The 25,157-nt window shown below is 50.7% G+C and overlaps 1 protein-coding gene across 4 annotated transcripts; it reads right to left on the bottom strand.

The window, feature by feature from the left end:
• Window positions 1–5: 5 nt before the first annotated feature.
• On the bottom strand, window positions 6–25,086 carry HAS3 (hyaluronan synthase 3). 4 transcript variants are annotated; one of them, XM_067718433.1, is made up of 5 exons: window positions 24,953–25,014; window positions 24,573–24,643; window positions 7,544–8,179; window positions 4,172–4,273; window positions 6–3,359 (listed from the first exon to the last, which is right to left on the bottom strand). In XM_067718433.1, exons 3-5 carry the CDS (start codon window positions 8,177–8,179, stop codon window positions 2,436–2,438), a joined length of 1,662 nt encoding a protein of 553 aa, XP_067574534.1. In that variant the 5' UTR covers window positions 24,573–24,643; window positions 24,953–25,014; the 3' UTR covers window positions 6–2,435. The 4 variants fall into 4 exon arrangements, with proteins under 4 accessions (XP_067574534.1, XP_067574535.1, XP_067574533.1 ...); XM_067718434.1 differs by lacking the exon at window positions 24,573–24,643 and having other exon boundaries at window positions 24,953–25,086; XM_067718432.1 differs by lacking the exons at window positions 24,573–24,643; window positions 24,953–25,014 and adding an exon at window positions 19,544–23,416.
• Window positions 25,087–25,157: the final 71 nt, after the last annotated feature.

Below are 25,157 nucleotides of genomic sequence, written 5' to 3'. Positions count from 1 at the left end.
CAGCATTATGTGAGAATCTTTATTTTGACAAATAAGTGCAGTATAAAAAATTTGACCTGAAAGTAAAAAAAAAAAAAAAAAGTAAAAATAAATATGTTTACAAATTATTGTAGAAATAATACAAAAGAGGATTAAAATTCTCATTGAGGAAAACCCAAAATGTGTCCAATTGTATAAAGGCTCTTCCCTTACAAGAAACGGGAATAAAGCTGAAGACCCAGTTTGGTTTCGCTGCTGAAAAATGTACAAAATAACTTAGAAAAACCAGTTGAGGTCAAACGTTGTGGGCCCACTACTTGTACCTGCCTACTCTTGATCTGGAGAAAGTTGATTGTCACAGAGCAAGGCAGAGCTGATGGTAGGACAGCCAAGAGTTCTCCATCTGGGAGTCCATCCTACATTAACCTTCAAGTAAAAGCTGAAGAAAAACAAGCCCTTAGTGAAGTCTGCGCTCTGCAGTTGGCTGACCGGATTTCTTCCATTGTAGTGTTCAAAATAGTTTACTTCTTGGCCAGCAAAAACATGGAAGAGCCTGGAACAACTGCCTTCAGCAAACGCCTGCCGCCTCTTCCCAGCCTTCATGGATTAGGCCTGATGTCAACCAGCAGTCGTCTTCTTACAAACTCAAGGTCTGTGTGATGCAGCAGTGTTCGCTGCAGCTGGAAGACCCCCGAGTTCATGGGAGATGAAGCACCAGGGTTTGCCAGTCTGGCTCAGAGCACACTTTGTTCCTTCGTAGGAAGCACCTGGGCACACTAGAGGCTTGCCCCGTCGACTACTGTCCACCTTAGTGCTGGTTCTGAGGGCTCAGCAGGCCCCTCTGAGGGTGGATGTTTGGCGAGAAAGCACACTTGAGCAAGCAACCTCTAAGTCAAAGGCTTAGTCAATATCCCAGTTTTCAAATCCAAGAGCTCAGAACAGTCTGTGGATTGCAGATCTGTAGAAAATGGCCTTCCCTCACTCCCCCTCCAAAAAAGAGGGAAATCAAACAGCCTCGAGAGGCGTGAGAGAAGAGAAGAACCTTAGGATTTAGATACCAATTCCATCTCCTAGTTTGGTTTCTGGACAGAAGCAAGCAAATGCAGTAGTGACTATCCACAACTTGGCTGTAAGAATTCCCTGGAGAAGCCACTGAGGAGAATGGACAGTCTCAACGATGACCAGCTTGGATTGAGGGTTCCCTTAGGGAACACTGAAAAGCTTTCCATTAGAGGTGATTGTCAACAACCGTAGCCTGAACGTCATGGGTACTGCCCATCTGCCAAGGAATCTGTCCAGGCAGTTCCAGGACTGTAGACAGTGTGGTCAGAGGCTCCTAATAGCTTTTCCCCACGTGCTGAGGGCAGGCTTGCCTATTGCAGAGGGGCCCGTGAGAGTCCAGGCTCTGTGTCACTCGCCACCTTGAAAAACTTACCCGATGAGGAGGAGGGTGGAACAGGTGACTATCACTGTGAAGTGAAGCGAAGCGAAGTGAGGAGGCTGTCTTAGACTCAGTCAGAGCTGAATTTGAGAGCGGAATTCAGGAGTATACAGGTTGAAATACCCAAGCCCTCACTTCCTTTCTGAGCATGTTGGGGTTTAATCTTCCTGGTAGATGACGAAAACATTTTACCTCCTCAGCAGAGATCACAGACAAGACAATCTAGATATGTGGGCAATTTCCAGGTAGAATACATTCAGCTCAAGGCCTCCATAGAGCCTTGAGCTATGGCCTTTAGCACCACCACCACCGTTTGTTCCTCCTGGCAAACTTTCCTTTTTAACATATATATACACACACTTCACACTTAAAACCAGTCCAGTGCTAACTCCCTGCTAGTCTGGCTCATCCTTGGGATGTTGAGATGTGGAATGCAGTACTTCACATAAGGAAGCACCATTCCTGGACCCTGTTTTCTGATGCCCAAAGATCAGGCTTCTGGGCTTTGTATTTCAGGCACAATCTTATTGCATTGATAACTAGAAAGAGGCGGGGACACGTTACTAGCTGGCCCAGATCTCTCAGAAATTCTCCCACCACCTCTGATTTTGTTCAGGTGGGCTAAGAGAACCGCTTCCCACGGGCCCTCCTTGCTTACTCACCCGTCAGAAGGTGCCACTAAATGGAACTTATTGTTTGGTTTAGCACACTTCTGAGTTCCCTCTGGATCTCAGGGGAGGAAGTGGAATGTTGCCCAGAGGCCACTGTGTGCACAGAGGCGAGCAGACAGGCGGCCTGAAAACACATGCCTCCTCCGTCACCCTGAGCTGGACTTGCCTCCTCTAAGCAGAGCTGGCCCAGGCCGTACTACAGTCACCATTCTTTGCACTTCACATTTGTCCTTTGGACCATTAAAAAACTAAAACAGCACTCCCTCCTCCCTCCCACCCCATCTTCTCCATTCCCCTTCCCTCCCTTACCCATTGCACTTTTCCCGCTCTGCTTGAGGGCTACGTCACACCTCAGCAAAAGCTAAGCTATACTGCTCTGGCTTCTTCCCGCATCGCCGGGCAATGATGGCCAGATACAACATGAGGAGGGCCACCCAGTAGCAGCCGTACAGGATGGCCCCAGAGACAAGGAAGGCTAGCTCCGTCTCACTGAACAGATCCTGGCAGTAAGCTGTGTAGGCCAGCCCCCCAAGGAGGACTGCCACCCAGATGGACACAGGGATGAGGCCAATGAAGTTCACCACAATGGTTTTTCGGCCAGAGGTGCCCCAGCCAGACTTGTTGATGGTAGCAATGGCAAAGATCTTGGCTGGCAGGAGGCTGGACATATAGAGAAGGGAGTATAGTGACATGAAGATCATCTCTGCATTGCCCCGAAGGAAGCAGGCGTATGTAGCCTTGATAATGCCCACCAGCTGCACTGTCAGCAGGAAGAGAAGAATGTTCCAGATGCGGCCACGGTAGAAAAGCTGTATGACTGTGGCGATAAGGAAGAAGGGGAAGAAACCCGTGACCACTGATTCGTAGGTCATCCAGAGGTGGTGCTTGTGGAACCACAGAGAGTTGTAGAGCCACTCGCGGAAGTAAGACTTGCTCCAGCGGGTCTGCTGGTTAAGCCACCGGAGGTACTTGGTGGGGGTCTCTGTGAGGCATTTAGAGCGAGCTGTATACTTAGTCCTGTAGCCGAGACTCAGGACTCGGTTGGTGAGGTGCCGGTCATCCCCAAAGCTGCACTTGCTGCCTAGGAACTTCTGATGGTACCAGTCCTCCAAGAATTGCTGAAGGAGGCTGTTACGGTACATGCCCAAGGGCCCGCTAATGCACTGCACACAGCCAAAGTAGGACTGGCAAGCCCGCTCCACATTGAAGGCCATCCAGTACCGCACACTGCTCAGGAAGGAGATCCATGAATCGTATTTGTTGAGGATCTGCAAGGGAACCAGAGATGCTGGGCCTCCTTGCCTGAGGACATGAGCCCCAGGAGACAGACACCAGAGACCATGAGGCCTCCCTACACCCCAAGTGCTGGAGCCCATTGCTCCAGTTCCTGGCCGTGAGTCCTCGCCCAGCCAGAGCTGGGAAACCAGAGGCTCAGAGGAAGCGACCACACCCAGTCACTCTCCCCGGCACCAGCCCCACCTCTCCTCCGTGTCATCTGCACCGACTGTCCCAATGAAGTTGCTCTAGCAGTTAAAGCCACCTTCAATCTCAGGAGGCAGCCTGTGGTGGTGGCCAAGAGAAAGGCTTGAGAAAGAAGCACACACCCCAGCCACCCATCCTGACCCTTTCTGCAGTTGGAAAGCTTCTTGGGAAGACATGGTATGTTGCCAGCAGTACCCTTGGAAGAAGATCTGACCCTTTATTTGTACCATACTGCCCGGAGCTCTTCAGTGCAATGTCCCTAAGAGCAAGGGTTTCTCAGGGGTCTAACTTTGGAGTTGCTTGATGCACCACTGGCCAAAAAGGAAGCCCCCTCCAGGATGGATGGCCTCAGAACACTGTGCCCCTCCCAGCAGCATAGGCTCTCTATATACCTGTTAAGTAATTTCTCCCCACTTAAAAGAACAGGAAAGGGGTTGGGTAGCAGATGAGCCCTTTGATACCATTGAAAACTGTCAAAGAGGAAACACCCCTCCAAAACACTAGGAAGTCAAGATGTCCATTCCTAAGCATATCCAATTAGATTAAGAAGCAGAAAGAATCCAGACCCCCCCCCCAGGAATCCTTGGTTACTTCTTACTTGGACATCTCCCCCGACTCCTCCTACTTGGGGGTCCTCCTCCAGGACTCGAAGCATTTCAATTGTGCAGGCTGGATCCAGCACAGTGTCAGAGTCACACACCTGCAGAAGGAATGCACTATCAGTCCATTTCGACCTCAGGTACACACACACACACACACACACACACACACACACACACACACACCTTTCAGGTACACACACACACACACACACACACCCCTTTCACATGATACACTTCAAGCTACTAGCAGAGAAGTCTATGCCAAATAGAAAGGGTGAAATGAATAACAGAGGAAAGTAAGAAAACGAGTTCAGGTACCAGGCTTGATAGCCACTAGACCGAGAGATCTCCAGGAGACTTTCCGTGCTGGGCCCAGAAAGGGAGAAGTGCTTAGCACTGGAGAAATCTTTAGCCCCTTACAGAGCCAGACTCCTCAGAAGTGGTCTTAAAATATTTCTCAAAATAGTATTTCTCTTCAAAATAGTATTTCTCTTCAAAAAGTCATTGAAATCAGATGACAAGCATTGTGGCTAGACCAGGGCCAGCAGACATTTCTCAGAAGGCCAAGAAATGGCTCCTGCCAGAGGCTAGTGCCCAAAGCTTGTTCATAGGATTATTAAGAACAGGGTCTTCCCTGTTTCAGCCTCTGGCCTCTTAGACAACCAGCCTAAGTGGAGGATGTATTTAGCCCAGTCACAGGACCTCTAATGAGGCTTCCAGGCCTTTTGTGTTCTGTTGGCCAAGTCTCCCAGATCGGGGCATGGCATGGCCACGGGCTGCTCTCACGTAGATTCTACTCTGGATGGGTCTGGAAGCTGGCACCAGCTACCTTCAATCAGGACCTGGATCAAATCCTGCCCACCTGCCCGCCTTTCCTAGGGAGACTCCTGGTTTATTTCTAACAGGTGGCCTGTTATTGTTATTAGTTGAACCTGGGCTACGAACACTTACTCTGGTGGCTGACTCCTTCTTTGTTTTCTAGAAAATTGAGATGATACAAAAAGCCCAGATAACCAGAGTAGAGGAATTGGTTTCCTGACCCCTGAGAGAGCAAAGAACAGTATCCACAGATAAGCCCAAACGCTGTTCTGCAAAAGCCTAAAATCCTTTTACTAAAGTTGCTGAGGACCTATTAGCCTTCAGGAAGGGGGCCACCCTCTACACTCCAACCCTATGCTTTCTCTCTCCACGTTGGAAGACTCAGTGGCCATAGAGAAGCAGCAGAAAGCAGAGGGGGAACCAGGCAGAGTCATCACAGCCACTCCCTCCTACCTGCACAATGACACATCCTTACAATCCTGGCCCAGACTGGGAAGGCCCTAGGGAGCCTCAGGCCACTCCCAGAGCCCCCTCAGCTTACAGGCCAAGCTTCCCAGGGCTGCTGGTCTCAAGACTACTTCCTGCCATGACCCTACCTCATTCCTCACACTGCTTGGCTTCCCTCACCCCAGGGAGGTCTTTCCAGCTGAGCAAGGTTAGGAAAGTTAGAGCTCTTGGCTGCCTGAGTTTCCCCACTGGCTGGAGCAGGGTTATCTCCCGAAGAGGGAAAGACACCTTCAGCAGGGCTCATGAAGACAGGCAGAAACCCAGAGTGTTTAATGACTGGCGCCCAGGGCTGCCCCAAGTAGTGAGCCCAGAGCCTTCAAGAGAAAGGCTGGCTCAGGTGCATGAGCCTATCTGCTGATCCACCAGAGCACAGAGGAAAGGAAGAGGTGTGGTAGAGCAGGTTTGGGGGGATCCTGTGCTTCAAGGGAGTAGATGACAGAGTCACGACGGCTTGAGCACATGCCAGGAGGGCTCAAGGGCTTTTTCTAAATCTTCTGAGTCCCCAGGCAAGTCTCAAAGGCCCCTTGACCCTAGGTGAACTGCAGAATCAAGAACTGTCTCACATCCCTCCCTCTCCAAGGCTGAGGAGGTCCTTGGGCCTAAGAAGACAGAAAAAGACAAATATGCTAACTCTCACTGCAACTTTCTAAACAGCCAAAAACAAAAAATCTGTGGCAAGCTAATTTTAGGTGGGTACAGTAAAGAAAATTTGAATATTGGAGTATGCAACATGCTGTCAGCAAGACTGCTGGCATATAGGTGGGCTGCCGCAGCAGCCACTATCCATTCAGACGACAGAGAAGGGCAGGAACAGAGGAGTGGACAGTGGATGCTGGACCAGAAACCTGGGGTCCTGGGTGTCAGTTTCTACTTGGTACTGAAATGCATGACCTTTCATCAGTTTTCTCTAGGTTCTGTTATTTGAAAATTGGAGCAGGGGACTTCCCTGGTGGTGCAGTGGTTAAGAGTCCACCTGCCAATGCAGGGGACGTGGGTTCGAGCCCTGGTCTGGGAAGATCCCACATGCCGCGGAGCAACTAAGCCCGTGTGCCACAACTACTGAGCCTGTGCTCTAGAGACCACGAGCCACAACTACTGAGCCTGAGTGCCACAACTACTGAAGCCCGCATGCCTACAGCCCACGCTGCTCAACAAGAGAAGCCACCACAATGAGAAGCCCATGCACCACAATGAAGACCCAACATTGCCAAAAATAAAATTAATTTAAAAAAGGAAAAGAAAATTTGAGCAATGTTAACCTTGTCAGCATAATAAAATTTCCAGGCTGGTGTCAATGCCTGCTTTGGCTGGAAGCTAGGCAGGGTCTGTTCAGGGTCCTGGCCCTGCCAAGACGGCTGCAGAATCGGGGTGGGGGATGATTTGCACGTGTCCCTCCACCTCACAGATAAGAACTTGACACCGGAAAGAGTTGGACTTTTTAGCCCATAACTAAAACTATTTGAGTGCTTGGCAGCATGATTTTTTTTTTGCTCTTCCCCACACTTCTTTATGAAGAGGCTCATCCCCACGTTGCCAGTATCGAGGCAGTATCGTACAGTGGACAAGGACAGACTGCCGAGGCTCAAATCCTGGCTCTGCACCTTACTGCCATGTGACATTAGGCAAGTTACTTAGCCTCTCTGTGCTTCAGGCTCAGTTTCTGTAAGTGGAAATAATAATAGTACTTATCTCCTAGGAGTATTACAAGGATTAAAAGAACTAAAATGTATGAAGTGCCTACAACAGTGTCTGGTATAAGTAAATGCTATACACTTTACACCTGTTTGCTATTATTGGGCTACCAATCCATAGACCTGCCCAGAGTCACAGAGCTAAGTAACAGCAGAACCAGGATTCCCTCCCAGGTCTTTTTAACCCCAGGACTGCTGTTGAGAACCATGGTGCCTACTGCCTTCTTAAGTGCAGAGGAGGAATGTGCACAACACAAAGGACCTAGACTGGACCTAAAAGTCCCCAGGAGAGTATGCCTGCCTGGCTGGACACATCCACATGTCCACATACACCTAGGGAGGCACGCTTACCTGGATGTAGTCCACTGAATCACCAAGAGCCTTGAAGGCCGTGTACATGACCTCTCGCTTGCCTCCCCACTTCTGCATGATGCATGAGAAGGTGCTGGCCTGCACCACGTTGCGCACGCGGTCCATGCCCTCCTGAAGGCTGGCCTCCGTCTCACCCTCACCCGCCTCATGGAAGTTGCTGCGCCACACAAAGAAGCCGGCTTGCTCGGTGCCACCTAGCACCTCATGGAAGATGTCCAGCATGTAGGCATCCTCCTGGCGATTGCCATCCACCACCATGACCACCTTGAGGTCGGGGAAGGCGATGCGCTGGGCTGAGCGCAGGCACTTGCGCAAGTAGTCGGGGTCCTCCTGGTATGCAGCGATGCAGAGCGCCACAGAGCGCCGCAGCGGGGAGGGCAGCTTCAGTGGCCGGCCTGCCCGCCGCATGCGCCGGTGCTCCAGGAAGGCAAACAGGCTCTGGATGAGCAGGTGCAGACCCAGGATGGCACCGTACAGCCCGAAGGACAGGTAGTGTTTTTCTGTGTGGATGAACTGGTAGCCTGTCACATAAGCTGCCAGGATGCCACCCAGCACTGCCAGGGCAAACAGGCTGGTGCCCACCACACGAAGGGCTGTTGTCAGCTGCACCGGCATCTGGTGGGAGAAGGTGGGAGATGTGGGTCAGGCGGAGGCAGCATCCCTGGTCGATGGCAGTGGGGGCATTTTCTCTGGGCCTGGCCCAGAACCGGGAAAATGACCCACTAATAAAAACAATTACCATTTATTGAGCATGACTAAGACTGTAGACTCAGAAGCCAGACTACTGGTGTTCAAATCCCAGCTCTGACACTATCTGTGTGACTGTGTTCCACCCCTTAGTTAATTCATCTGTAAAATGTGGGCTGCAGCACTAACTTCCTAGCATCTTTAAGGATTAAATGGGTTACATATGTAAAGCACTTAAAGTAGCATTTATTATTGTTAGACAAACCAAAGCCAGAGAGAGCTGTGTGATACCTAGCTGGTGGCAGAACTGGGATCTGCCTGACCCAAAGCTCTCATAGGCAAGCTTCAGTAGGGGTGAGCCTGAGGCCAGAGGAAGCTCTGAGCACCTGAGGGGCCAGGAAGAAGGATGCGGCGGGTGGGGGGGCAGGGGCAGGTAGGCAGCCTCTACCTGGCCTATACCCACTAGGGGATTACACCAATGAGGCCCATGAAGAAAGTGGGGAAGGAAAAGATAGGAAACAAAGAGATGCCAGAGGAAAAAAAGAAGGAAACAGCTTCCCTTTCTCAAAACAGCTAAATTGGTAAGAGAAACTTTCCCTATGTTCTCTGCTTTCTCATCTTTTTCTCATTTGAGAGGCAGGGAAGAAAGGGAAAGCAATCAGGAAAAGCAGACAAGGTTGAGAAGAGGAAATGAGCGCTGGGGTGTGGACGGCCGTCCTGGAAGCCCAGCACTGGGGCACCAGAGGGAACTGCAGCCACCACTGCAGCAGCCTGGGAGGGGTGGCTGCCTGGGAAACCCCATCTACTTGGTCCTAGCGCCCACATAGAATCTCTGTCCACGTCCCCCTGCCGCACCACTCCTGGAAATGCTGCCAGGTTTTGTTTGCAACCAAGTCAGGGCTTCTAGCATCTGCCCAATTGGAAATAGCTTTTTTAATGAAAAGAGCCTAGCACTCAGAACCAGAAGTCTTGTGCTTGAGACAGCTCTACTACCTCCTGGCTGCCTGACCTTGCCCAAATTCTCTGGGACTTAGCATCCCCCTCAGGAGGGATTCCAATGGTTTCTTGCTCCATAGGTCTCAGGTAAATCATTTTACTGATTAGTAGCCCTGAAAGATTACCCAAGTCGGGAGGTGGATGCGGATGGGAGACGGCTGATGAGGCCAGCTCCCTGCCCTCCATTCTGAGGCCTTCTCCCCATCTCCCCTCCTTGCCACCTACCTGCCTGATCTGGAGAATCCTGTTTCCTCCACCACCACCACCACCCACCCTTTACAGACAATGAGGTCTCACTTCCAAGCTTGCTCCAAGTCTACGTCTCACTAAACCCAACTCCTGACCCCCACCTCAACACAAACACACTTTCTTGCCGGGGGTCTGTTCCCCTGCCACCTCTCACATAGGAGGGGTGAGGAACACGCAGTTAGTGCCTCAATCAGCCGGAGACTCAGGCCTCAGCATTCCAGCAGCTTCGGTCCGGAAAGTACTGTTGGCAGCCTCGCCTCTCCGGGAAGCGCGGCCTCCGGGCGCTCTGCCCCGCCATCCCGGGGAGCCTGCCGCGTACTTCCTCTGCAGGACTCCCGTCCTTCCTTCTCTCCCCCGCCCCCCCCCCCCCCAGCCCGCGGCCGTCGCACGCGCTTGCGGCCCAGGGGTCCCTAGGCCCTGCATCCACCGCCCAGGAGCGCCCCCGCCCCCTCTAGAGCTCGCATGCCATGGGGGCGCTGCGGGCACTACTGCCCGCCTGCGCTCTGGGAAAGGGCAGGGGGCGCCGAGGCCAACCCAGCGACCTGCCGGGCGCTGGCGCCCCGCCTCGGTGCAGTGCCGGAGGCGGTGCCCACCAGGTTAACGCAGCCGGGAAGACACTGGCCAGGCTTCTCGCCCACGCCAGAGCCTCGCCTTCTGGCGAAGGCGGTGCCGGCCACACCCACGTGCGGGTTTCCCACGACCCAGCCTGGAAGGAAAGGAAAACCCAAGGAATCAGTCGACCCAGGCCTCACTCATCTCCTCGGGGGCCCCAGCTACCTTGGCAAAGTGTGCCTGCAGACAAAGACGGCGTCCCCGGTGTCGCCGGCCCCCTCCTTTCCCAGGCGGGACACCCTCCTCCCCTGCTCAGGAAGTGGAGACATTACCTCGGCACCCCTACGCCACAGAGGACCCAAGAAGGTCCCGCAGCTGGAGACCCCACGTGCAATCAGGCGCTGGTGCGGGGCTCTGCCTCAGGTGGCCCTGCCCAGACAGGGGGCCGCGTCACCCCCAAGCCGGCGGAGGGAGCCTCTTGCCCCCCATACCCTTCGCTCGGAAGGGATCAACGAGAGCTCGGCCCCGGTAGGCTAACGCACACCCGGCTTCAAGGGCAAGAGGTTGGGGGCGCTCCCTAAGCCCTCCCCCCACCCCCAGAGATGACGGAAAGAGGAAAACCCCAGACAAGGATGCACGCCGCCAATCTACTCCCGACACTTTGCGGGGCTGCCCAGTCTGCAGCCTCTCCAGCTGACAGGTGCGCCCTGCTGCGGGGCCCACACGCGTCGGGGTGGAAACTTGCGCGCGGGGTAGGGGCTCTTTCCTTTGCGCCCGGCCGCCCTCCCGGCCCCTCCGAGCCCGCAAGGGAAGGGGAGCCCAGGCCGCGAGTACGTGCGGCCGTGGCCCGGCTGACCCGCAAAAACCCGGGCGCCAAGCATCTTGGTGCCTGGACAGGTGCGAACCCCCGGGCGGGCCTGGGGCAGGGAGAGACTCCAGCCAGCCTCATGCCCCTCACCGTCGCCCGCCTCCCAAGCCATTCACAAACCAGGAGCCACAAGGGAGGAAGGGAGGAGAGGCTGGAGAAGGAGAGGATGGAGGAAGAAAGGGAGGAGGGGTCAGCGGGGAGGGGGCTGCAGGAACGGGAGCCGGGAAGCTTGGAGATGCCGCAGCCCTCAGCCCGCCTCCCGGCGCTGGACGCCGCGCCCGCACGGCCCCGGGAGCCGGCGGGGTCCGCGGGGCTCAGCAAGAGGCACCCCTGGAGCCCGGCGCGCCCGGGTACCCCGCGCGGCCCGCCCCTCCGAGGCAGCCGGCCGGCCGGCCGGGCCTGCGCTCACCGTGCCGCCGGCTGCCCGCGCTCCGGTGCTTAGCAGGCCCGCGGCTGCTCCATGCCCCTCCTCCCGCTCCTCGCCGCCGCGCCTCGCTCCACCGTGCGCCGCCGCCACCGCGCGCTCCGACTGAAAAGCTCCGGCCCCGCCGAGCCGCCTTTAAGTACCTAGCGCGTCCCCGCCGGGAGAGGCGCCCTCCTCCGGCCCTGGGGCCGGGAAAGTTGGGAAGAGTGGGAGGGCTCCCCCGAGGGCCGCGAGGTAGCACCTCCTTCCCGGCTCGGCCAGAGGTAGCCCCACGCGGCCGGCGCGCGGTTGGACGCAGGCTCCCGAGTGCACGCGGCTACTCCAGTTCGCAAAGACTCAAGAATCTCCGCACCCTCCGAAAATGGGTTCCCCCTCCGCCGCTCTCGTTCCGGGACCAACTGCCCAGGGGGAGGTGGTCATTGTGCTCAACCTAGAACCTGAAGCGTAGTTAACTTCAGTATAACCCATAAGGGCTTCCAAAATTATGACTCTCAGTTGCCCCCTCCTCTGCAAAGCGGGGGAGCGGATAGAAATCCCTCGACTGCAGCACGCGGAGGGACTGTGCGCTGTATAGGGTAGTCCCTAAAGCCCAGACCCCAGAACCTTCCTGCCGGCAAAAAAAAAAAAAAAGGCGCAGAAGAGAATACTTGTTAAATACAAAAAGACTGGTCAAAGGTGTTACCAATTGTGAAATTGTGACAAGCTTAGCTTTCAATCCCGCAGTGGGGCGCTGATGACTTTAATGCTTTTTCAAAAGCTGCAATGGTTTTGCAAGAACCTTGTAAGTTCCAGTGTCCTAAAGCCAAAACCAACTCTCCTCTCCTTTTTACACCTTTATTTCCGACATCCATGACCTCCTAAATTCCCAACTGATCTCATCGCCAGAGGCTTCCAAGCTCCCAAAAGCTGGTGCTAGACTTGGGTGAGGTGAGGTCGCATGGGGTTGGGGGGAGGTGGGGAGTTCTTAGCAGAGGAAGTTAGTTCAGAACGAGCTGAACACGCTGGGTTTCTAAATCTCAGAAAATCTTGGAGGTATTATAATTGAAGACTAATAAAAAATGAATTTACATATCTTCCAGATACACCTGGGACAATTTCCATCACTTTTTCCAAGCTGCAACAAATTTATAGGAACCTGAGTTGCAATCTGTAAGCTGCTCCTCTCAGAAGTCTTAGGGGCTCACCCTGACTCACTCTGGGCCACAGAGCTCACCCCTCAGTCGCCCAGACAAGCAGACCCCTGGCACACCTCCTCCACTGCCCCCCCCCACCCGCCCCGCATCTTGTGTTACATAAACCAAATCACTTCTGGCTTTTGCTTGAGAAAATCATCACTAATATGCTACATGGTTTAAACGTGTGCTTTTTAAAACTAGTATTCGCGATGGGAATGTGTTTTGAACCTCAGATGGGCCCTATTAAGAGCAAACAAGGCACAGGTGGAGAGAGAAGCCCTTGGTTAAGAGGACGACTCTGGAGTCAGTTCTGCCCCTAGCCGTGTGGCACTAACCTCAGTGTCTTCATCCCAGAAATGGGATTGAGTATCTACCTGACATGGATGTCACAAGGACTGAAGCGACTGACTGACAGTAAGTGCTCAGTAAAGGTTAACTGCAGCCAACTTCAACCAGAGAATGGCATCTGCTTGCTGATGCTATGGATTCTACATGCCTATCCCTCTAGGATGTGACACTTGGTGACAGGAAGTTCAGAGATCAGTGTTCAGGAAAAATGCCTTGTCTCAATTGCATTACGGACTCCTTGAGCTCTAGGCCACCGCCTCTACATCCAGGAGCATCACAGAGCCTGGAGTTGCCAGAGACTGGAGGAGCTATCTGATTCTACCTCCCACCCAAATTTGCCATCTGCAAAATTTTAGAACAGGGGAAACAAGCAGGGGCTGGGCGGCAACAAAGATGAGTGCATCGGCCTGGTGGGGAGCCAAGGTCCCATTTAAAGGAGATGTCCCTTTGAGAGGGAGGGCCCAGCGTGGCCAGGTGCTCTGTTGTTGAGAAGCCAGAAATCCAGATTTTTACGTGAAATCTCCTCATATTAAAGTGTTAGCTACTAATTCAAACGTTAAAAAACACTCCACAGGCCAGGCCAAGTGTGTCTGTGAGTCAGATCCAACCAACTGGCTACTTGCAAGTGACCTGTTTAGACTCTTTAGGAACGGAGCAGCCAGTTTGGAAAGGTCCCGTCTGCCCTCAGCAACACAGCAACATGACATCTTGGGTGCAAGTTTCCTGGGGCTGCTCCAGGATCATCTCATGCCTAGTTAATTTCTAAGGCTCCAAATTTGTCCCACAGGCTTAGTGCCTGTCTCACGCAGCTGGTTCCAGGGTTGCGCTGGTACAGCACAACCTCACTAGTCAGTTAAAACCTCCGAAATGAAAGGCAGGTCCAGATGCAACATTATGAGAACAGTAAACACTCTGCCCATATCAATTGCCTTGGCCCCCTAAATGGCTTCCCCCGGGGAGCAAATTATCTTTTTCTGGTCTGCAGGGCCAGCAACCTGGTGTTATCAGGCAGCTTGGAGAGTCTTTACCTTTGTGGCCCGGCAGGATTTGCCTGTAATTAACATCCACTTTGCCGTGACCTATTTGCATTCATCTCTTCAGGGGGAGATGGGTAGGGGAATCCTTAAGGGTCTGACACAATAAAGCTCACGTTTATCTCTGCTTACCACTGGGGATTCAGAAATAGGACTAATTCCATACCCAATTACTTAAAAATGTGAATTCAGAGGTTGCTGAATTGGCTTTTACACAGGTTCCAGAGGGTAAGCCTCCTATTCAGCTCTGTAGCAGAAGATTCATGCGGCATTTCAACATTCATTTACTAAACACTGAAGACCTGATTCGAGCAGAGAAGGATGCTTTGGCACTGCAAAGTCTCAGGCTGGTCCCTGCCATCTAGATGGTTATCCGTTTTGAAGAAAAATACACTTGAAAAATTAAGTCACCGTACAAGAAAGTATATAATGTTGATGAGAGAATCCAACTGCAAGAGCTTGAAGATTTCGGGAAAGAGATCTCTGTGAGCTGGTATGGGCTGGGCAGTTTCATGGAGGACTTGAGCTGACTGTGTAGAGAGACAAGAGCATTCTAGACAGGAAACAAAGCTTACGAACAAGAGTAGGTAGAGGAATGGGTGAGGTGTGTTTGAAGGCCAGCAAAAGAGAGGTCTGGATGAAACAAGAAATTTACACTGAAGAAGTTGCAGCGGTGCCTGCTCTGTAGAAAGTGCCTGATAAAGTCTAGCTGCAGAGAAGAAGGAAGCTAGGGATGGATTCTGGAAGGCCTTGGATGACTGAATAAGGAGTTTGGATTTTATCCAGTAGGTAACAGAGAATATTGAAGTTGTCAGAGCAAGGTAGTAAGAGGCTGTAAGTATTGTTTGGGGATGGCTGAGCCAGTGGTGTTTTGGGGTAAGGACTAGGAATGGGGTAGGAGACCTGTTAGGAGGCAGATAAACCACAAAAAAGGGGTGAGAAAGGGCAGCTGTGAGAATTGTTGGTGCTGCCCTCAGGAAGTGGAGGTGAGGGCAGGCAGTGCCAACTATCTTGGGCACAAGCGAGAGTACAGGTGGAGGAATAATCAAGGAAAAGAGACTTCTACAGTTCGGAGGGTGGAGGGGGCCATTCTCAAAGCTCTGGAGGTTTTGAGATGACTGGAGCTGACAGTACCACAAACACATATTTCACCTTTCAACTAATTTTCAAATCCAAACCCATGAAATACCCAAATACCTTTGTGCCAATAGAAGCCTGCCATTCGATCCCTCTTGTCATCACTCGTGCTTGAAGCTGCGGGACAACCCTGCCAGCCAGTAACCAGGAGTTGCTTTGCTCTGCTGGTAGCCTAGTGAATGACTGGGTGGGGGAGGGGCGGAGGGATGGTCTCGCTCCACAGGCTGCCCCCTCCCCCTCTGACCTCAGGCTTTAGTGCTCCACCCTGGCATCCAGCCCACAGCCTCTAGCGAAGCCAAGCAGAATGGGGGATGGCAGCCAAGCCACCAGGTCTCCCCCAGTCCCTTCATCCCATCCACTTCCTCTGGGCTGACCACAATCAAAACCTCTTGAAGGTAATGAAGGTGAATTTAAATTGGCCCCCAAAGAGTAGCTGGTTATGCCCCCCAGCTGACTACACAGGGCCTCCTCCTCAAGGCAGCCTAATAATCTGCCACACTAGTTCATACATAATTCCAAGTGGAAAGCGTGTGCCTTGACAGCGGCAAGGCAGCTACTACCAAGCAAAGTTATCCCTTCATAACTCTTCCCTCTTACCGACAAGTACTCTGTAATCAGTACCATTTCTAGGTGCTACGTTTGAAGAAGCAGGCTTAAGGATTTTCTGTCCTGCAGTTACAATGGTTAGATTTTAACTCCAGTCTCCCTCCGTGGATAGAAGAGTCATTTTCATTTCAAAATAAAGGGCCTCTGCTCTGCTGGAGGCAGAGCTGCCAGCTCCTACTAAGGGGCTAGGTTCTTTTATGCTGGCTTGAAGGTCAGGATTAGAAGGGCACACAGAACGATAACCAAGTGTCAAGCCAGACCTGGAGATGCTTTCTTGAAATCCTGAACAGAAAAAGCTCTTCCTGGCCATCTTTCCTTCCTCTCCCTCCCCCAGGTGAATACAGAAAGAAATCCAGAAGGCGATTTTAAACCATAATCTACCTTCTTGGCAGAATATTGTGCAGCTACTAAATATAATGTAATGTTCGGGAAGAGAATGTAGGAATAGGCAAAAATGCTTATAATGCAATGTTAAGTAAAAAAGGCAGGATACAAAAATTGTCATGTATGAATGACTACATTTACGTTGTTTTCTTTTGAATCCTATGAATTAAAGGGCAGGAGAGAAATTCACCCAGATATTAAGATCAGGTTTGTTTGGGTGGTAGAACAATGAATTTTTTCTCTTTGCCCTTTTCTCTGTATTCTCCAAACATTCTATAAATAAGTATAATAGTCTTGTAATAAAAAGATTATTTTAAAATGATATGAATTGTAAATTCACAGAATTTCCTTCTAAACTAGCGCTGGGTGGGATACAGCCCATATCATACGTGGGCTCATGTGAAAAAGTCTGGCAGCCTCCGTCTGCTAAGAAAGCAGGAAAGTTGGGAGGGCCAGGATATAGGATTAGTGGTAGCCAAAACTCCAGTACTTTGCTTTATTTAAATCCCTCCCACTGTTCCTTTGAGAGAATTTTTGCAGGGAAGAGGGGAGTATGTAGAGCTGTGCCTGCTCATCCAGCAGCTCTGAGTAAATTATAAAAAGACTCCTTCTTCCTTCCTCCTGGCAACACAGCCCAGAGCCAGGGCACACGGCTTGCCTGGCACAGCCCAGCTGGTGTCAGCCCCCACTCAGCCCCTCATCCAGGGTCACGGTGATCCTGGGGAAGGGAGGCAGGTGCACTTAATGTGGGCTCTAGTAGTACCCTGAAAGGATGCTTTTCCTGAAAAAAAGTATTTCCAAGAATGATGATGTCAACAGCATTGCACTCCTGCCCGGGGAGAGGCTGTCTCCTCTGGGTGCTGTAAACCTACCCCCATGCCAGTATCAATGGGTACATCCACACCCACACGTGCACGTAACATACTGTACACAGAACGGACACACGCGTACTTGCTCATTACACAAGCGCACACTCACTTTCCCGGACTTCAGCGGGATGCAATCCCAGCCTACAGCCCCAGTTGCAGGATCAGCAGGAGAAGAACAAAACCACTTAAGGTAACCTTGTTCCAAATTCATTTGGCTTCATTACAATAACATCAACCACAGTTCTTAAATGTGCTGGCGCTTCTGCTTCATGTCCTTGTTCTTGATTAAAGACACTGTTAGTCACTGTCACAGAGGAGGTCCGAAGCTGGATCCTCCATAAAAGCAATTAGAGAAGAGCTGAGGGTAGAGGCAGTCCCCATCAGCTCCTTCGTGGGGAGAGACCCCCCAAAATATGTCCCACTCTCAGATTTTTTTTGTTAGGACACCCCCCCTAACTCACTCTCTCTCTCTCTTCTCACCAGATAAGCTAATGTAGTGGTTCTCACGTCTGGCTGCTGCACGTTAGACTTTTAAAACCTGGGAAGCTTTCTGAAAAACACTAATGCCTGGACCCTATCCCAGATCGATTTAGTCACAATCACTGGGGGTGAGCCCCAGGCTTGAATTTTTTATTTAATTCCCTAGGAGACTCTATTACACAGCCAGCAGTGAGGACGCATCCTGAGGATTCTCCTCAGCTGGGTTTGCAAGTGCATTTCTGGCACTGGGAGGACAGCAGACAGCCAGCCAGTCCCAGAGGTGAGCTCCAGAGCGTACAAGTATCTATCCATTTTCCTCCAGCACCATGCCTGCCACACTTGTTTGAATTAAGTGACCTTAAAAACTTAACAATGAACCAATGAGCTACTAAGCCAGAAGGAAAAAAAAGAAAAAGGAGAAAAGACGCTGATATGAGGTGGAAATTAGGAGGGAGAGCCAAGGAGAAACAGAGGCGGGCAGACAGGACCAGCTGGGCACGCCACTCCCAGATCTCCGGATCTACCTGGAATTGGGTTGATATAATCTTTTAGTTGGCAAAGGTGCTGCTTGCTTTTTCCAGAAGAACTGGGGGAAAGCCACGGAGGAGAGAGTTGCCAAAAACAACTAGGATTAGTTTTTGTTTTACAAAGGACAGGACTTCTGCACACTGAGGACTTTTCCTACCTAGAGGATGGGTTAGGGTAGTGGATATGGGCTGCTCTCTTTTGGGGCATGGAGTCTCCATGACTCTCTCTCACATGGTCCTGGCCTTGGCCACAGAGAAACACCCACATGGCTGATGCTGGAGCCTTGTTCTTTGCACTCTCTGAACAGCACTGATACAGTTTCTTTGGAAAGTGGCAGGGGGATCACCCCACGCCCAGCTCTTCAAAGCATCAGCACAACCATTCTTTTAGTAAAGACAGCCTAATTTCAGGCTGGCCCTTCCCTAAGATTAACAAGGTCACCATAAGTTTTGAAGTTTGGAAAGTGGTGTGTGGTCTAATAAAGAGGTGTGTGAATGTGTCCCACCCAGGCACTGTTCTGAGCAGGTTTTAGCTCTTAAGGCAGACAGTGAAGATTAAATTTTACATCATTTAATAAACCACTTAAACGCCCAGTAGCTCTTCCTAGTTCCCCAGCAGAGAGGGTGCTCCTGCAGCTCCGAATCTGCCCCGCAAACTGCCCTCCTCTCATAATACCAACAACTCTCACCCTCAGCACCCCCCCTGCATCTCTGAGATGGAGTTAGGTGCTGGCTAACTGGTTCCTATAAGAACTAGCAAATGGAGTCAGAAGTTTCTCTGCTCTAGTGCACTCACTCGCTTCTCCCTTTGTCTCTTCCCATCTGCAAGAACTTATCTCTCTGGACCTTATTTTTCCCTTCTGCAAAATAGGGCCATTAATTCCAGTCTCATTTTTTTCTCTGACGGAATGGTATGGAATAGAGCTATCAATGTATATATGTGAGAAATACATACACACGCATTAAAAAAATCCATTGTTATCATTCTGAGATACCAAAATCTGAGAACCGAAACCCTGCTTACAGGAGGTAAAGGGGTAAACAAAAAACAACAAACCTTCAAAGGAGACATTTCTGGGCTCTCACTGGAGTTCACGGGAAGACTTACTACATTTTCTATGTTCCCACACACGGCGCGGCAGCTTCAAGGGTCTACTACCTTAGCCACCCCCAGAAAGAAGAATAGGCCTTTCAATGAGCAATTTACAAAAGCTGACGAAGTACAGGAGCAGGTGGGCTGGGGGGCTTTAGCAAATCTCATCTCCGGCTGCTAGGCAAACTACAAGGTCAAAAACAAGATCTATAGCAAGTTCTGGTGTTTGAGGTTAGGTTTTGATGTACGTGGACACTATCTGGAGGGAATCAGGGCTGAGGTTTATCTTGACATACATGGTCCATCTGAACAAGCAGGGAACCACTGTCTTTATCCTCACTTATATTAACAGTTTTTTACCACTTGGAAATATAGTGTCTATTGGGTGGCAAAGCACAGTGGCTAAAAGCTCAGCCTTGGGAGCCAGACTGCCTGGGTCCAAATACTGGTTTGGCTACTTCTCACTAACTATGTAATCTGGAGCAAGTAATTAGCCTCTTGTGTGCCTCAGTTTTCCCATCTGTAAAACAGGGATAATAATAATACCTACCTCGGGACTCCCCTGGTGGCGCAGTGGTTAAGAATCCGCCTGCCAGTGCAGGGAACATGCGTTTGAGCCCTGGTCCGGGAAGATCCTACAATGCCTCGGAGCTAAGCCCATGCACCACAACTACTGAGCCTGTGCTCTAGACCCCGTGCTCTGCAACGAGAAGCCACCACAATGAGAAGCCCGCGCACCGCAACAAAGAGTAGCCCTCGCTCAACGCAACTAGAGAAAGCGTGCAGCAACGAAGACTCAACGCAGCCAAAAATAAATAAATTAATAAATAAATTAATAAAAATAATAATACCTACCTCATGGGCCCAGTGTGAGGATTTAGTGGATTAATATATGTCAAGTGTACAGAAGAGCACAATAAGCTCTTTATAGTGTTAACTGATTATGATGTACAGTGATGTAGAGCTACAGCAATCATTCATCCTGGGTTTTATCAGGATGAACCTGATACTTTAAGGGGCCGTCAGACCCGATGTCCTGAGTCTGGTGTGGGAACCGTGGTCATTATCCTGGGGACACCTCTAACCCCATGAGAAGGCATACCCTAACACTCAGGACGGAGTCTCAGAGCTGAGAGCCTAGTCAGAGCTCTTTTGAATACACCTGCAGGAGCTCAGGATTTCTCTCCAGGACGAGTACTTGTAGCTGGACTTTGGCTGCCGGTGAGCATACTTGCAAAGTGTTATTGTGCCCCTACCGGTGGTTTTGATACACAGAAAACTCCATCCCCTGAAGATTTCCTGGGCCTGAAATTATTTAGAGAATGGTGTTAACACTTTGCTGTGGTGACTGAACCTGCATTGCATGGTTATTAAAGCAGTGTCAGCTGAGGATGGAGGAACGTAGATCGGCACAAGCGTGTTGGTGGAAGGAACACTGAAAATGTTCATATCTTCTGGATCCAGCCTTCCAACCTTTTAGGACTTATCCTATAGAAACACTTCAGTATGCAAAGAGTTATGCTTGAGAATCATTGAAGAATCATTGGAACTTAGAAATAATTCAACTGACCATCAAGAGGCAAATGCTTAAACCAGCTGTCGTTCATCTATACAATGGAAGACATGCCACATCAACAGGGGAGAGGGGGCTGTAAGTACTGAGTGTCTCCAAGGTATGTGACTAAGAAAAAAATCTATGGGACACTCTTTATGGTGACAATCCCATTTTTGTTTTTGAAAGCAGTAAGGTATATTCGTGTTCGTTTGGGAAAAGGATGAAAGGAAGGAAAGATCTAGAGGGATATACACCCACCTGCTGGTCAGTGGTAACCTTGGGGTAGGAGTGGAGGTGAGATTGCGAATTCTTCTTCGTTACATATACTTTAAATTTGTTATAATTCATAAAACATATAATTTGTGCGTGCATGCACACACACACACACACACACGCACGCACGCAGCCAGGGCATCTGTACCTGAGGGCTCTGCCACTCCTCAGCACTATGAGGGCAGGGGGCCAGCACAGGGTCGGCATCCCTCAGCTCGTGTCAGCAGAGTTCCAGTGACTGCTTTGTGGGACGCACATGCCGGGGCTCCTGTGTGTATATGAGCTCCTGAGTGCTTCTCAAGCTGTGCTCTAGTTGAAAGGGCTTTGCTGCTATACTAATTCTGGGGGGAGAGGCTCCTTAGGATTCAAAAGATGTTCAAAAGAGTCTGCCTCAAGCCCCCCAGGAGACTTGGGCCAAATTCCACCAAAAGGGAATAACAATAGTTTGCCTCTCTGTTCCACGATGTTGTTGTATCATACAAGTTCATGGGTAAAAAATGATCTTCCAAACTAAAGGAAACAGAGTAACTGATCTTGCTATTCTATGCCCCCAGGGACTGCAGAGTGTCACGGGGGTGGGGGCAGGTAATACCTGAGCTTCCTGGGAGTACGGACCTACCTGAGTCAGCATGAAGAACACTGGGGAGGGACAAGAGGGATGACCCTTCAAATAAGTGGGTGCAGCCCCTTCCAGGGCCGATGGTGCAGGTCTGCGCTGCCTCTACACCTGCTGGAGGCACGGGGTACGCTGAGCACAGCCCTGAGCCCCGCCAACAGGGAAGAGTGCAGCAGCCGGTGTTCTAAGAAGACAACTCCCCAACCCCCAAGTGGCCAGTCAGCTCCGAGCAGAGTGGTGCGTGGAAGTGAGGTGCCGTGCACTGCAGGGAGGCTGCTGCGTGTGACTGCAGAAGCTCTGTGGCTGCAGAACTCGCTGGAGGACACAGCACAGCCCTTAGAGGTCACGCCTGCTGCTGTCCAGGAGGCAGTGGAAGAAGACCACCCCCCATGCCCCCGTCGTGGTCAGGGCAGAGTGGCTTGCCTCCCACAGCCCACCCTGGAACTCAGCTCCCGTTCTGACTCTCTCCCTTGCCACTGAAATTCCAGCTGAGCTTTTGGATTTCTGTGCAGAGAGACTGCAGAAGCCAATCTGGTTTTGTACAGGTCAGGTGAATCATCCCCCAACCAACTGATCAACTTTCACGTGTCTTGGCCATCCCTCCAGTGCAGGCGGCAGGCAAGGCTCCCTTCACTCACAGCCTCACAGACAAAGAGATGGAGCAGGGCGGGGACAGAGGCCAGACCAACCCGTCTGCTGTCCTCTTTCTTCTGGGGCCAATGAGGAGAAACGGCTGCTGCCAAAGAAGGCATTGGTGAAAGGGGATGGGGCTCACCACTTCCAAACTGAGAGAAAACTGTGGTTGGATGTGAACAACTTCTGGCTCAACACATTTCCCATTTTACAGCTTTTATCATCTTGGCCTCAAAGCACTTTCCAAAAACAAGCTGAAGGGGCTTCAGGTGGAAACAGGTCTGCGGCTGCCCCCTCACTCAGAGCGGTCCACAGGCTCCACGTTGTTCGGCACGTCGCCCCCTGCACCCCCTCCGCTCCACTTCCTGCCCGCTCACTGTGCCCAGCAGCACTGCCCCTCCTCTCTCACCTCCGGGCCCTGGCACTCGCCACTCCCTCTGCCTGGACCACTCTTCCCTCAAGTATCTTCATGGCCGCTCCTTCACCTCCTTCTGATCCTTACTCAAACTTCAACTTCTCAGTGAGGCCCTCTCTGGACAACTTATCCAAAGTCACAGCTCTCACCCCATACACTCCTCACCTTTCCTTCCCGACTTGATTTTTCCCTAGAGCATTTATCACCATTTGATATCCTGCTTTATTCTTTATCTTACTTGTTGCCTGTCTCCTCCTGCTACAACGTAAGCTTCCCCTGAAGGTAAGCATTTTGTTCACTGCAGTGTTCTCAGCATGTGGTGCTACGTCTGGCACATAGTAGGTGCTCAACAAATTGTTGTCGTCGTTGCCTGTGATTCGCTTTCCTACCCTCCTGTCCCTGGTCAGCCCTTACACGTGGATGGGTCGGCAGAGCCATAGGAAAGTGAAGGAATGGAGAAGAGAGGTGAAGAAAGAAGAATATGAACATATGGAAAAGTATGTGTTTGGAGAGACGATAAGGAGCAAAGTGCAAGTTAAGAGATTTCTGATTAAATAACAGAGTGTGTGGAAGGGTAAGTTTGTGCCAAGGAGGAAGGACAAAACAGCAGAGAGGGAAGCTCTCCAGAATGTCCAGTAAGTCTAACCTGATCAACCAGTCGACACTTGGGCAGAGAGCCTGGGGTTTGGCTGCAGCCACAGCTTTGGGCCCCTGCCTGACTCTTGCCACAGTGCCATCCTCTGGAGACCAAGGGAGATGTGCCGGTGGCCTAGAAGAGGAGGAAGAAGCAGGGAAGGGAAAGGGGGCAAGTAAAAGACTAATGAGTGATACAGGGGGGCGTGGGACAGACTGCTACGCAGTGGAGGGGACTGGAGGTGCGAGGCCAGGAGAGTGTCTGTAGCAGAGACAAAGGCAGGAGACTGGAGGAGCAGCAGGAGGAGGTGGCCGCAGAGGGAGGAGAGACGGGCATAGGTGGGAGGCAAGCACAGGGACGCTGCTATTACACAGAAGCAGACACACGTCTCGGGCCTGTGCAGGAATGTGTCACTATTGCTCCTGCCATCTGCCCCTGGAGTTCTGTGCCTTTTTCTTTTTCTTAAGTTTTGCGTTCTTATTATCGTAAAGCTCTCAATTCTCATGCTTTCTCAAGGATGGAGACATATATAGATACAGATATCTATATACATATCTATACATATCTATATACATGGGACATTATTTTACAATTTGGTAATTTTTAATATTTTGGTCATATTTGGTGTTTAGAAGGGTTACATTACGGTATCCTCCCCTTGAGTTTGGTAACAAGGACAGAAAAGGTCACTCTCTGAAACTGAATCCATCAAAGTCAATAAAGAACAGATGCTTTTAGCCAGTTGCCAAATAATTCAAATTAAGAGGCAATTTATAAATGGAGATAAGGGGACCACAATGCTTTGTGAGGCACTCCCTAGACCAGGTGTTTAGACTAGAGACTTTCTCAGTCTAATCAAGCTGATCAATTAGGATATGTCCTCAGAACTGAAATACATTTAATGCAAATAAAGTTGTAAGTTAAACCAACCATCTAACATACCTAATCTGATTATCTTAAGTGGGTTTTATGGGGTTTAGTTAGAGGAAGGCCAAGAAATAAAAACTTTTAGTGTATATCCAGCTGGTCCAAAGGAGATTCTTCTCTGATTTGAAAGCCCAATCCTGATTTTCTAGACACCCTTGATTTGGAGAATGGAATAATCCAGCTACCCTAGCTGAACGGAAATATTCCTTGGAAACATCTGACTGCTTCTGTTCACTGCTCTCTAGGCTAACCTGTGGGCCATAGCTTTCTGTGAGCTGGCCTCTTTAAAGGGATGCTCACCACAAAGGTTCTAAGCTAAGGACGTGCCTGTAATCAGGCCAGAAGAAAATAGCCTGATGTTAACTGGCAAGTGGGCTTCTAGACAGTCCTTCAGTCACCTGAGAGTTCTGGGAAATTGTGTTTTGGTTCTGCTGGGCCTGGTCACCAGAGAGTGGGGATAGAATCCTGTGATAAAATTCAGCCCTGCAGAGCTGAGGACTGGTTAAGGACTCTGGGTTAGCCTCACCAAGGTGTTGACGACTGGGACGGGTTGTCTGAAGCGATCATCCAGTACGTCCTTTTTGTCTTCTCTTTTAGCTGCAATCAAAATTCAGTAACCAAGATATATAAACAGATAAAAAGACGTCTAGAGTGCTACGTGTGAAATGACTTCAGTAAACCTGGCACCAGGTCACCAATACGCAACGCACTTTCCAACAGGCATTTAGCACGAACACATTGTCTAAGCATTCCTCTTTCTCAAGGAGCAGAAGACTGAAGGCGGGATATAAACTCTCTCATCTGAGATGTTTGTGGCTCTTTTCTCCTATAATCAGGGCAACTCTGTGCTAACAGTAGCAGAGGGAGTGAAAGAAAATGGCCTGGGAGGGCAAACACAGCACTTACCTTTCTTCTCTGGAAGATTCAACCAGCTTGATTCTCTTTTCTGGAGATCAAATCCTCAGCGCCATAGCTTTCCATCTCAAAAGCAGAAGACCAGATTCAGACCTGTTATTCTTTCCAGCCAAGATAGTTTTATTCCAGTTTTGCATGTTTTGATAACAATTTCCTTTCCCTCCCTCCCTACAATTGCGTCTCTGTACCCTGAAAT

The sequence above is a fragment of the Pseudorca crassidens genome, chromosome 20 (genome assembly GCF_039906515.1).
Source record: "Pseudorca crassidens isolate mPseCra1 chromosome 20, mPseCra1.hap1, whole genome shotgun sequence".
Classification (NCBI taxonomy): Eukaryota; Metazoa; Chordata; class Mammalia; order Artiodactyla; family Delphinidae; genus Pseudorca; species Pseudorca crassidens.
This window is presented reverse-complemented; position numbering and strand designations above follow the sequence as displayed.

Bases quoted from the DNA above. Each gene is read 5' to 3' on its own strand.
- HAS3 (XM_067718434.1), bottom strand. From the start codon at position 8,179: ATGCCGGTGCAGCTGACAACAGCCCTTCGTGTGGTGGGCACCAGCCTG. The intron at 4,274-7,543 runs GTAAGCGTGCCT...TTCCTTCTGCAG, and splicing joins ATTCAGTGGACTACATCCAG to GTGTGTGACTCTGACACTGT. The intron at 3,360-4,171 runs GTAAGAAGTAAC...GTTCCCTTGCAG, and splicing joins GAGTCGGGGGAGATGTCCAA to ATCCTCAACAAATACGATTC.